This window comes from Anas platyrhynchos, chromosome 15, assembly GCF_047663525.1.
Source record: "Anas platyrhynchos isolate ZD024472 breed Pekin duck chromosome 15, IASCAAS_PekinDuck_T2T, whole genome shotgun sequence".
In the NCBI taxonomy this organism is placed as follows: domain Eukaryota; kingdom Metazoa; phylum Chordata; class Aves; order Anseriformes; family Anatidae; genus Anas; species Anas platyrhynchos.
In genome coordinates, this window is record NC_092601.1 from 19,508,456 (window position 1) to 19,521,510 (window position 13,055).

The 13,055-nt window shown below is 51.9% G+C and overlaps 1 protein-coding gene across 1 annotated transcript; it reads right to left on the reverse strand.

Annotated features, from left to right (window-relative positions):
• Positions 1 to 790: 790 nt before the first annotated feature.
• Positions 791 to 12,791, reverse strand: SCNN1G (sodium channel epithelial 1 subunit gamma). Its single transcript, XM_027468909.3, has 13 exons — positions 12,634 to 12,791; positions 11,970 to 12,294; positions 10,795 to 11,089; positions 10,170 to 10,363; positions 9,059 to 9,162; positions 8,437 to 8,600; positions 5,742 to 5,840; positions 4,452 to 4,569; positions 3,936 to 4,014; positions 3,800 to 3,857; positions 3,477 to 3,535; positions 3,201 to 3,276; positions 791 to 2,849 (listed from the first exon to the last, which is right to left on the reverse strand). Exons 1-13 carry the CDS (start codon positions 12,662 to 12,664, stop codon positions 2,463 to 2,465), a joined length of 1,989 nt encoding a protein of 662 aa, XP_027324710.2. The 5' UTR covers positions 12,665 to 12,791; the 3' UTR covers positions 791 to 2,462.
• Positions 12,792 to 13,055: the final 264 nt, after the last annotated feature.

Sequence of the window (13,055 nt, forward strand, 5' to 3'; positions counted from 1 at the left end):
ACTTTCAATCTTCATGAGGTGACAGCCTGTAAGAACTAAGTTAACGCTGCTTCTAGGAGCACTTTGCATATATAAGAAGTTGTCTCAGGTGCTCCCGAGCCAAACTGGCTCCCACATAAAGGAGAATCAGCCTGGAAGGAGGCTTTCTGTAAGATGCTGTCTGGCTTAGACCTGCTCTGCCTTCCTTGCTGCTGTAGTTGCAGCAGCTCAGTGCCGTTTCCCCTCGCGTTACAGACATGGTGTGTGTTTGGTCCCTGCAGGCTGTCCCAGCTTTCCCCCTGTCTGTTCCCTGCTATCCCAAACAGCCAGTGTGGGGGTAAGGAGCACTACTGCTGGGGGGACCCAGCGAGCTGTAAGGGTGGCTGGGGCAAGCCGCTGGCTGCTCTGAGTGCCTCATTCTCACCTGTTAGAGAAGGGGCTTTGGGGTAGGGTGAAATCCATTCTCTTCTCCCTGATGGCCTCCCAGGGCTGCCCAACAGCTTGTCTGAAGGGAAGCACCAGGCACGATGCGTGTGCCTGCGGGTCAAACCCACAGCTCCTCTCTGCCTTGTGGGCTGCAGACGAGTACTGAAACCACAGGTGGCACCAGGCACTTCGGCCTGGCCTTTCCTCAGGTTGTGCTGCCAAGGGAGCACTTAGATTTAGAGAAACACGACTCTCTTTTAGGCCACGTACTTCTGGGGAGTTTGCTGCACAGCAGCCCTGGGGCAGGCATGGGAAAGTGCTGGCATCTCTTGGTGCTCGCACATTGCTGCTTTAATAGGTGAGGTGAAAAAATAGGAACAAGCACTTACTCAAAAATATATCTTTATTTTTTCAGTTTATCAGCTATTTAAATAATCCGATTAAAATATATTTTATTGCACATTAAAGAACCTTTCTGGATTCTCACTTTCCTATATAAAATAAATTCATCTAGAGAGAGAAAGCAGGAGAGGGACTTTGCACATTGACACACGCGCATGTGTATGTTCACTATGAAATCCCCAAGCAGCCAACCCAGTGCAGGATCTGCTGCTCAACATCTACACAGTGTGCTCTGGTCGGCTATGGAGAGGCTGCAGTAGGCAGGGCGAGGTGCAGGATCTGGGGCAGTGGGAAGGATGCTGTTGCTGCTGGGTATCCCTGGATGGCCCCTGCGGGGCCCTGAGCCAGCTCTGCCAGTGTTTGGGCAACAAGCTGCAGGGCGTGAGCCTGCTGCAAGACAGCTACAGGCTCGGGAAGGAAAGCCACAGCTCTGCGTCGTGCTCAGACAAAGCCAGCGTTGCTGTCGCCTGGCTGCCAGGTGCTCCTGCTTGCGGAGGTAAGGCGGGGACCTCTGTTGAGGAGGTCTTGCCTGCAGGACGGGCAGGGGCAGCAGCCTTGAACAAACAGCGCAGACAAAGCCTGGCGCTGGCTCTGCCCAGCACGGTGGCAGTGCAGGGAGGGTCTGGTGTACGGGAGGCAGGGTGTGGGGCTGGGGACACAGCAGAGGGGCAGAGGCACCCTGTGCCCCCCTCCTGTTGGGGCGATGCGCGGAGCCTGGGCAGCAGCAGCCCTGCTGTGTCCCCTCCCTGGGCAGCACCACCGCGGGCAGCGTTGGGGCACTGAACCGGCAGCTGCAGGAAGAAAAAGTCCTTGCCTGGGGTTGGGCAGGAAGAGAAGCCGGCTCCCTTTGAGGCTGCTGGGAAGTAATCAGTGGCTGAGCTTAACGAGCTACTCCAAGGCTACGTTTAAAGGCAGCTCAAGCAGCATTAAATGAAACAAGCTTGCAGAGTACGTGGTTCATTACTCTAAGCTGAATTAGGCTTCGTGCCCTTTCCGATGACTATTTTGGGATGACTTAGGTTCTCCAACTCAAGCTGTGAATAACTTGCTTTACAAGCACATCGGTGACTATACTAACTCTTCACTCCAGAATAACAAGCTCTTCAAACCACTTTTGGAATCAGGCTCCTAATCAAAACTCAGCTTGAGAGCTTTCCTTGTATCCATTTTCTTTTCTTCCCAAGCCTCTGTCCTTACCCTTCCTGAAAATGTCATGCTGCATTCCTGAAAGCCCCGGGTTTTTCCCACAAGTCAAGCCACACAGCAGAGAGCAATTAGTGTTGATAGTCAATGTGGCATCAATCTTCTGCTGTGGAGTAATTCCTGCCCACAAATAATGGGGTGCAGGTAGCTGGTTGCAAACACACGCCTCTGTTTGGCAAGACATCCCAGCTCAGCGCTACATCCTGCTCCAGCCATCTCCTGCAATAATTACCTTGGGAATTGATGTTGTTTGAAGTTCCTAATGTTTCTGAGCCCTTGGCTTTTGCGTCTGAGCTTTGCTCAGAGAATCTTAGACTGCAAGTTCAATCCTTGAATAAGGGTCTGACCCAAGAGCCCTTCAGTGCTCGCTTGGGTGCGTGCCTTTCACCCCAGGCACGTGGGTCCAGCACCCACCTCTGACTTTGGCACCTGGATGAGTGGATAAATAAGTGTCAGTGTTGCCCAGCCTCCAGTGTGTCGGGCAGCTGCTCCGTGAAGGCGGTCTCTAGCCGCAAAGTGCTGTAGTTTGGGGGGGGAGTCCTGGGCAGGTGGCTCTCCTGGGGCAGCGGCAGGCGGAGGGCGGTGTTGAAGGTGGGCAGGTCCTCATCGATGCAGACGGGGTTGTCATGGCCCTGCCGCTCCACATCGCCGACCTGATGCTTCCCCGACCCTTCCCTTTTCCGGTCGTTCCACCACTTCTTTGCCTTTTGCCACTGGCGCCGCATTACGATGGAAAGCGAGTCGATGAAGAAGACCTCGACGATCTCAATGACGCAGACGACCGAGCAGCTCATCCAAAGGCCCAGCTGGCCACCGAAGTTGGAGAGAAGAATGACGATCTGGAAGAGAAGAGAGCATGAGGTCAGCAGCTCCTGTGGGTGCGTGCCCGCAGGGATGCTGTGCCCAGGGTTTGGCACAGAGTGCCGTGAGCCCTTCCCCTGCTGCCTATGTGGTCCCCTCCTGCCCACTCTGCTGTGGTGGGAGGCTGGTGAGCTCTGCACGTGTTCGGGGTAGCCCATGGGATTCGGGTGTCTTGAAAAGGTGCCGGGCAGAAGGGCTGTGAAAGAGCAGGACTGGGCGCCCCAGGCTGCACCGGGTTTCCTGCCTCTGCCTGGACGGGACCCTCCCGTGGCCAGATGAAAGCCTCCGGCCTGGCAGGAGGACAAGCTGTCTTCCTGGTGTGTGCTCACCGTGTTCGTGGGATTCTCCGAAATGAATCTCTCATTCAGGTCTTTGTAAAACACCATGAGGTTTGCGAGGTCCGTCCTAAGAGGAGAAACAGAAGGTGGCTGAGGGTTTAGTAAAACAATAACATGAAACATACTGAAAAACTATGCAAATAACCAGTTGGACCAGTAGGGCTGGGCCGCTCTAAGGGAGCTTTTTCCCCAATTGCCATCATTAGGGCTGCTAAGATTGTATCTGAGCTTGAGGTGCAAGCTAGAAACATATAAATGGAAACTTACTTGTTCAACTTGTTGATTTTTTGCCCTTTGTCCCAAGAGAGAACTCGAAGCATCCAATCCTGGAAAAATTATAGAAAATAATACTATAGCTGTGTGTGCTTGTATAGAAATACCCTGGAAAGGGAGCTCACGCTCCGCAGCTCCTGGGACCAGCTTGGGCTCCCAGACCAAATGTGTGACAGGCCAGCTGTCCCCAGGAGGACACAACCCAAACTTAGTGTCATGTCTAACATGTATCCCCTGGCCCCTCTGCCGCTACATTTAACTTTGGGGTTTGTTTCCATGACTTCTGCAGTCATGGCTAAGCAGAACTGGGAACTGACCTCTGACACGATGGACGGCCACTGGGCGATGCTGGTGGTGAGCGCCCACTCCTTGAAGCTGCGGGGAAGGGCAGGTTGTTAGCTGTGAGCCCAACACCCCCGCGCAGCCCTACCGCTGCCCTGGGGCAGGGCTTACCTGCAGGCGTCTTTGCAGATTTGCTGGCAGCCCAGCTGCTCCTTCACGAACTTCTCGTGTAGTCTGTAGTAGCAGTACACTGCAAGAAGGGAACACAGGAGCTGTTTGAGAAGCTGGAGAGAAAAGCAGTGACCTTTTGCTGCCTATGCTGGAGTGAGGCGAAGGGGGTGTAGGTGGCCCCTGGGGCCATCGCCTCTATGATGGGAATAGCAAGATTTCCCCTACAAATATTGCAAAATACTGAGTAGTAGTTGTCACTTGCTATAAGCATGCATGATTGCCTCACACAGTCAAGTCCTCCACTCGGCACTCCTGTGGTGTGTGTGAGTGACAAGCAATAAGGAAAACTGTCAGACACAATCCAAACGAGAGGCAGCTCCCGTGCTCTGCGGTGTGAGCGCTGTGTGGGCTACAGATCCCCCTTCCCACCCACTGTGTGGGTACCAGGCACAGGCAGGGCCGTGCTGTGCTGAGGGCTTTGTGTCTGGCATGGGGTGGGGGTGTCCCAGCACTCACTCCAGTTGGGGTTCTTCTTGTAGTTGCAGTACTCTGCCCCGGCGGGTAACGGCTGCGTGTACTGGGCACAGCCACAGGACTCCACCATGGCCTTCTGGAAGCAGGAGTGCAGGCAAATCTGGGGAGAGAAACCAAGACCTGGTGACTCAGAAATGCAGGCTGCTGCCTTCTGCCCCGTGCTTGTGCAGCACTTGCCCCTGGCTCCCCAAAACCTCCCCTGCTCATGGCAGCAGCAACAAAATGGGAACCCCAATGAACGCAAAGATGGGCAGAAAGTGCTGCGGAGCGTTTAGGTGATAGTGCAAGGAATAGGAATATAATCCTTTATGACGGGGAGGACTGTGTGCATGCTCCCCCTTTCCTCACAGCTCTGTTGCTTTTTCCATCAAAACCTCCACAGAGGCTTTTGGTCTGCAATGCCACCTGGTCCACGATTCAACAAGGTGGGGGAAGTGACTTGCTACTGAAAATGTTCACAGCTCTGACTGTTTTGTGTTGGTTCATGTCTGGAGATTGGAAATTGTAAGGATTAAAAGGGCAGTAGTCAGTATTTTCTACTAAAATGCTGAATCAGTTGGAGCAAGCAGGAACTGAGCTTTTCTTTCACAATTCCTAGTCATCTTTTTGTTCCCAATCCCAGCCTTCCTGAGCCCTGAGTTTTCTTGAAGTACTGTTATTAAAGCCTCAGATAATGTCTGTGTGATCCTGCTGGGCAATACATCACAGCAGACTTCGGGTTTAATACCCATAAAATAAAAATCCAGCCGAGGAAAAGGATTTGCAGAAACCAGCAGCTAATAATGTAATTGTGATTCTTCAAGTGGAGAGTATCAGAACAACTGACACTCTCCAAGAGGACCCAATTACAGAAACCAAGGAAAATTAGTGGAAACTTACTCTGTAAACAAACATCCTGCTATCTGGACACTGATTAGATGGTATCTGTTATTCTTGGAGTCCTAAAGGTCACAATTTCTGGCTTCAAGGGTTACTAAGCTGCAACATTTACTTGGCCAATATTTTCCAGTCTCACATTGCTTGAAAATTGCCTAATGAGCTAATGTTCCTTCTTTATCTAACAGGGTGCCTAAGGGAACTTCAAACATCAACCACTTAGGAATAAAACTCGGATTCTAAAAAGTGCTGTGGTATCTTGCATCAGTGATTAAAAGCAGTGACCCTATGCCTGGGCTGTTAACAATCTCAGATCCTGAACTACAGAATATTGTAGAGCTTTTCATGAAGGTAGTTTTCAAGCAATTGATAAAAACAAATGCAACGGTGATTTACCTGGAGGGAGTAGCTCTTGTTATAGAGATTTTCTACTGGTATGTCAGCACCAGTCTCTGTACAGTCACTGTAGGGCTTGCTCAGCTTGCGGGACCGAGTCTGAGAACCAGAAAAGAGCAAATTTTGGTTTGGGAACATCAGAGAAACCAAAGAATCTCCTGGCAGCTCATTTGTGGTTGTAAAACTTTCAGTGATGGGGTGGTTTGAACAGCACGTTTACCTTCTGCCACCTCAAATGATTTGTCAAAATGAAGGTTTTCTGGTTTGTGCAGTTCATTTCCCAAAGTGCTGTTCTAGCTTCATCTAGTGCCTCCGTATGCCACCTCTGCAGGAATACTGAGGTATAATTGTAACAGTGAGGATCTTCCATAGCAGAGTCTTTCATCAGTGTAATTTTTCTCACTGCAGAGTCTTAGTGACCATGTACCACTTATCCTGCAGAGAAAGCACCTGGGGAGAGCTGCGCTGCCCCGAGCTGCTGCTGTGCTGGCTGCTCCTGCTCTGTGGGTAAAACAGCAGTGTGGGCTCCACTAGTGCTCAACAGCACCTCTCCAAAATCACTCCAAATGTTTGTATCTCCTTCAGGACTGTTTCCACAAACTGCTTTGACCCTTCCACTCTGAATGCTAACAGCTTTTCCTGTTCTGCAATCTATGCCGAGAGAGGAGCTGTGAAATGCCAAGTGCTGTGCCTGCACGTGGAGCTGGGAGCCCTCAGATTCACGAGACCTGCCTCAGGCTGTCTGCCTCCTGCAGCTGTACCTCCCTCAGCCCCAAACTCGCTATCTTTTTGATATAATTATCTACTTATAGCAAAGAAGGTGGCCCAAATGAGACAAGAAATGTCACTTATTTAAGAATCTGTTCACTCATCTTTGTACAGAGTTTACATTAGCGGCCGGTCCTTCAAAGGCTGATAAATGCCTGCCCAGCTGTAAGGTACTGACTGTGGAGCAACAGGTTACTGAGATCAGGCCTGACAGCAAGCATCACCTTTCTGTCTGCACTACAGAAACGCCAAGTCTCCAATCATGAATTTGACAATGAAAGGTATGACACATTGGCTCTTTTAGAAATATGCTCAAACCTCTCTTTGGGGAAACATGGAAATATGGGATTTCAGTATTACAGGTGGGCAACTTCTGAAAAAAACAAATGAAACCAGCTTTTGGCAGTTATTCTTTTAACTTCTGTAGACAATCTGATGCCAGGATACCTGCCTTGGAGAGCATACTCCCTGGCAGATGATCAATGCTTTTTATAGATTATTATTTTTTGTCACAGCTTATGCCCCTATGAAAGCAAACTTGTTCATTTAGGTACTGAAATAATTTCCAAACTAAATATTTAACTGAAGTACTGAAACTGCTACCAAACAATGCCTTGTTTGCATTCCAAACATCTTGGAATATTTTTTGGGGGTGGGGGTGTGTGGGAAGTCCTGGTATACAGCAGAAGTACATGAGTGATTGGGAACCTAGACGCTGACATTTGCATTTGGAAAACGTCACTCGGCCCGCTCAGGCCTACAGAGCAGAGTGGTTGTGTGCAGCACATCCCTGCGTCCTTCCCGTGTTTGGATGCAGGTACAGGGACTGATCCATCCCCTCAGCTGCGCAGCCCTGTCCCGATAACCACAACCCCCTCAGCAGGCTCTCTGCAGTCTCGCTTCACTGGCAGTACAGCGATCACCAGATACAGGCATTTGCTTTGGGTCCAGAAACTGTGTTGAGCTTCTGTTTCAGCTGATACATTAGGATGCAATCAGAACACTTCCTCATGCCAAATCTTTTAAACACAGCCACCAGGATGTATTCACTCTTGTTTTTATACTACACGCAACAGTTCAAATCTACTGTGCCAAGGAACTCTTGCATTAAATATTGATATTCCTTCTGCGGTGGCTTTCTCCTGCATGGTGTAAGAGTTACAGAAGAAATACAGCTTTGTGAGCGTCTGCCTCCTTCCCACCATTCTCATTCTGATGCCTTCTATTTGTTTTTTAGGCAGCATTTATCCCTGCTGGTTAGACCAAGCAGTTGGTGCCCCAGCTTTCCAGACAGCTGGAAGATAGTTAGCTATTTGCACATTTTAAAGCAGTCAGCCTTGTATTTAATGTCTTTTCTAATGCATGGACTATCTAGATCTGGCACACCCAGATAAGCAGGATCCCTGGTGCATTTGAACCAGCCATCAGTGAAGAAAAGGCAGAACTAAAGCGCTCACTTAACAGCCCATCCAGATGAAAGGAAAGCCTGGCTTGCCTGATGGCACTGCTTTCACTTCTCCACCACAGAAAGAAGCCCCTTGGGTCAAACGCCTGGTTTGCACTACACTAATTGGGGAAATTTGATAGCCATTTGATGGCCACGCATTTGATAGCCCATCTCTGTGGCTGTGGATTTTGCTGTGAAAACAGCACAGATCCTGTAAAGCCAAGGGGCTGGAGAAAAGGGAGAACAAACAAGGTCCCCAGTAGCTGCTTGGTTTCTAAAGAACAGATTTTTCCATCCTCAGAAAAGAAAACTGTTCAGAATAGTGCTCTCACAGGGTTTTCCTAGGGGCACTTCAGCTGTACAAATGAGGAATTAGCTGCCCTCCCAGCTGGCTGTGTTCAAACACTGCACTGGCTCACATTTACACCTGGTTCATAGAAATGATGCCGTGCACCTGCACACAAGATTGCTGTCACTCACAAAGTGCATCCCTATGGAGGTGGCCGCCGCAGTTTCGATTTCTGTGCCAATGTCCTCAATAAAGGGATACTCGTCTTGGTCATGGACAATGATCTTGGCTCCTGTTGATGTCACCAGGAAAGGGTTGTAGTCTGCTTCGTCGATGTACAGAACAACCTGCAATCCTGAAGAACAGAGACGGGGTAGGAGCAGTGTTAAACCAGAAGCCAGAGCCAATTTTTTCTCATCAGGGAGGGCACCAGAATTTACTCAAGGCTACCTGGCCTTAAGTGGAATTATAACAGTCAGGCGATGCCTCTGCCATGCTAGACTGAGACACTTTGAGCAAGTGGTGTCCCTCTGCAGCCCCAAGTACAACAAACAAACGATGACTCCTTAGAAGGCAGCTGAAACTTACTTTAAGAAGTTATATAACTGGGAAGCAGTAATTTCAGATGGAAAACATTAGTGATGCAATGATATTATCTTTGTATTCTCTGGCAACAGTTTGCACTAGTTCAAACAGGCACTTCCCCAATCAGACTGCACATCTAGAGCCAACACATCAATCACTCTCCAGCAGGATCCAGTTCACTGAACCGCTCGTTATCTAATAGTTCCTCCACAAGCAAAGTTTCCTTACCGTACTCGCTGCCTCCGGTGGAGGTGCTCAGGATCGTCCCATTTTCTCCACTGTTGAAAGTATAGCAGTTGCCGTGCAGGGGATGATGGAAACGGGTGAAATGCCTGAAAGAAACCAAATATTGTTGCATTGCCCTCTGCAGTTTTAACTGCCTCTGGCAGAAACTCAGCAGGTTTGGACTTTTTTTTTTTTTTTTTGGCCAGTAACATAGCAGGACTGGATTTGGATTTTTCTTTTTTTTTTTTTTTGTGCAAGCACTTTATTTTCCCGATTTTTTTTCTTTTTTTTTTTTTCTTTTTCTTTTATTCCCTTAATATCTTGAAACTACATGGAAATATGATGTTTTAACAGCACCAGGAAATGAGATTTCAGAGGTTTTAGTGCGGGAGTCGGGGCTGAGAGAGTGGGGGGGCAGATTTCTGAACTAGCAGGAAGGTGGCAGTGGAGTGGGCAGAGTCCTTTCTCATTCAACAGTCAAGTGTCCAAAGGAACATGAATCTTCATTTTTCAGAAAAGATGTCACAGCCACGGCCATGTAGGAGAGGCTGAGCAAACACCCTTGCAGTTCAAGCACGTTCATGTCTTTTCCTGAGAACCTCCCCTCCCAGTCAAGCAAATCTCTCCTAATTCCAATAAAATATTTTATGATTACAGACACAAACAAAATGCTTCCAGAAAAACTTCAGCTCTACCTGCTAAGGTGAGAGTTACGATGCAGCTCACTTTGTACGTGGCAGTGGGAAAATTGCTAAAGCCATGTACAAGTGCAACTTCATCCCAAGGGCTGCACCTGGGAGCTCTGCTGTTATCCCGGCATTAAGGGATGACTCTCCCACTACCAAGACACACAGGAATTGCACTGCAGCAATCATAAGCAGGTAGACCCAATTCTGACAAAAAACATGAGTTTATCTGAAATGTGGAGAGCAGAACACTGAGACAAATGAAATTAAAGACCATAATTGAAGTTCATTAAGACATGAATGTTTGCTTTCATTTAAAAATAGAGCTGGTTCTTGCTGGAATTCAGCAAACTCCAAATATTAAATTCCTACGTATGACATACTTGGAAATAAACCGGTAAGCTGGCAGGTATTTTCTGTGCACTGACCTTTTGTCACAAGATAGGCCATCAAAGAAACATGTCAATAGAAGGTCGTCAGCAGAATAACTCAATTCTTCTTTAGTCTCCAAGGGAATTTGAGCCATGATGTTCATGTAATGCAGTTTGTACCACTCTTGGATAGCATTAACACCAGAACTGAATGTATAAAGCGCACACTCACTGCTGTTGTTTGCATCGCACTGATAATTACAAAGGAGAAAAAGCATTTCAGATGGAAAGAAACGATGTGTCCTATAAAGTCTGTGTGTATCATTTCTTTCCCACTGTAATAATCACATTTGAAGTTCTAGTGGCAGCAAGAGGACAAAGGGGCACCAAAAACCTTTCATTCAGGGCTAAACGATACAGTCAAATGCTTCAGGCCAAAAAGAAAGGTCACGGATGGCACTAAGTCTGTTTTGGCCAGACTTCAGGAAGGCGTTTCTCCTCCAGAGAGCGGGAGATGGATCTGCAGGCAGCAGCGGAGGCAGACCGGGCAGAGGGGTGGGCAGAGCTTTATTCACTATCGTGCCACTAAGTGAGCAATAAAACCAGCAGTGGGATACCCCCCCCAAACACCCCCTCAATGCCCCCAGCAGGAGGTTGCTGCCCAAGGAAGGGTGCCACTCACCAGCTGGAAGCCGATGATATCGTTTGAATCCCCGGAGTTCACGATGGAGGAGTCCTTGTGAAAGACACTGCCCTCAATTTTCCTCTTCCTCCCGCTGCGGAGGTCAGTGGCCGTCCTGGAGAAGTCCTCGAACTTCAGCAGAGGGATCTGATTGAAGAAGTGGCTCTCTGTCTCGTTCCAGTCACCCGCCGAACGGCGCACCTTGGACTTGCCCTCTGAGAACCCATAGAAAGTCTCCAGTGCTTTTTTTGTCTCTTTGTCCAGTTCTGACAAGTAGTCTTTCATCGAACTGTACCTGTGTTAGAGAAAACAGGAGAACATCGTGTCGTTCACTGCACTCCCCACCTGACTGCAGCACGCTGCCCGCTGCGCTGCGCGTCTCAGTGCTCAGTGGGTTCTTTGTCACAGACCCGCGGCCATCGCTTCTGACCCCATTTGTTTAAATCGGCATGGGGAGAGGCCGAGAGGGCTCAGGGAAGGGACCAGGGAAGGGAGCATTGTAAGCAGAGCAGACTGAGACGATTCCCAAGCTCCTGGGAGGTTTTGCCAGCATGCCCGAGGAGGCAGCGTGTGTGGAAATGTGACTTCTGCAGCTGTGCCAGGAGGCAGCCGGAGAGCTGGACAGCAGGGAGGGACTGGGGCGGATAGCTGGCAGCAGAACAGACCTCAGCATAAAGTGTAATTTGGCAGGAAAAAGACATTATTGATAGCAAAAGTCAAGACATCCCCTAGGAAAATAAAGGTAACGGAGGAGTGACAGCTGCTCCCTCTCCCCTCTTCGGGAGATGTCACTGTTTGTAATCCTGGAACGGCCGTCATAGGGAGAAGGAAATTTGAAGAGTGCCACAGACCCGCCAGGGGCCGTCTCCAGCAGAAAGCTAAACCAAGAGCTGCGGCTCGGCAGGCAGTAAGCGGAGAGAGATTGTGATCCACAGGTGTCTGAGAGCAAGAGCATGGAGCTGATGGAAGGGAAGGGAAGGGAAGGGAAGGGAAGGGAAGGGAAGGGAAGGGAAGGGAAGGGAAGGGAAGGGAAGGGAAGGGAAGGGAAGGGAAGGGAAGGGAAGGGAAGGGAAGGGAAGGGAAGGGAAGGGAAGGGGGGCTGAGGAGCAGCAGGGCCGTTCTGCCCAAAGTGCCCGCAGCCGGCACTTCCAGCCCGGCGGCCAGCACAGCCTTACTTGTAGGGGTTGATGTTGCAGATGGTGACGGCAGGGAAGGGCAGCTTCTGGAACTGGACCGTGACGGACACCGAGGCGCTGTAGTAGTTCAAGAGCAGCTCCGCGCACTGCCAGAGGATGAGCCCCACGGCGCTCAGCGTGAGCAGGATCCAGATGAACCTGCGCAGCCGGCCCCGGGACACGACGATGCGGCGGCAGCCGTGCGTGTTGGTGTTGAGGCAGTACCAGCGCATCAGCTCGCTCAGCGTGGGCGCCTGCGGGCCCCGCACCGGCAGCGTCCTCTTGATCCTGGCCGTGATCTTCTTCCCGGGGGCCATGGCGCTGCCTGCAAGGGGGCACCGCGGGGCTGAGTCCGGGGCCGACGTGCCCGGGACGTGCCCCGGAGCCCCGGAGCCCCGCTGCCGCCCGCAGGGGCTGGGAGGGGGCCGGGGCCCGCTCCTCGCCCCCGCCCGCGCCGCTTGTGCCGGTTCGTGCCCTCGGAAGGGACGGGACGGGACGGGACGGGTCGGGGCAGCCGCGTTCCCCCCGCCCGGCTGTGCTGTCCCGGGGCTCCGCACCGCCCGCGGCAGACCCGAGGGGGCGGCCGGACCCGGACCCGGACCCGGACCCGAACTCGGACTCGGACTCGGACCCGGACCCCTCGCACCCCCCGCGCCCCCCTCACCTCGGCCGCCGTCCGGGCCCGTCGGGGCCATGCTGCCGCTGCTGTCCCGGCCCCGGCGCCGCCGCTGATGGCTCTGCGGCCGCCCGGCCCGGCACCTACCCCCCGCCCGCCCCCGCGGGGCCCGCCCCGGCCCGGCCCGGCCCTGCCCTGCCCGCCCCGCCGCGCCCTGTGCGGGCACACAGCGCCGCCAGCCGGCAGGGACGGGGCGGGACGGGACGGGCCGGGGCGGGCGGGTACAGCACCGGGCGGCCGTCGGGGGGCTGCGGCCCGGGGGCGGCGGGGGGCGGCTTGCACGGCCCCCGGGATGAGGCCGACCCCGGCCACCCGCCCCGTGTCCCCGTGGGGGGTCCCCGTGGTGTCCTTGCTTCCCCCGCCGGCAGTGGCGGTGTGACGGGGGGGGCTGGGGGAGTTTGGGGGGGGGC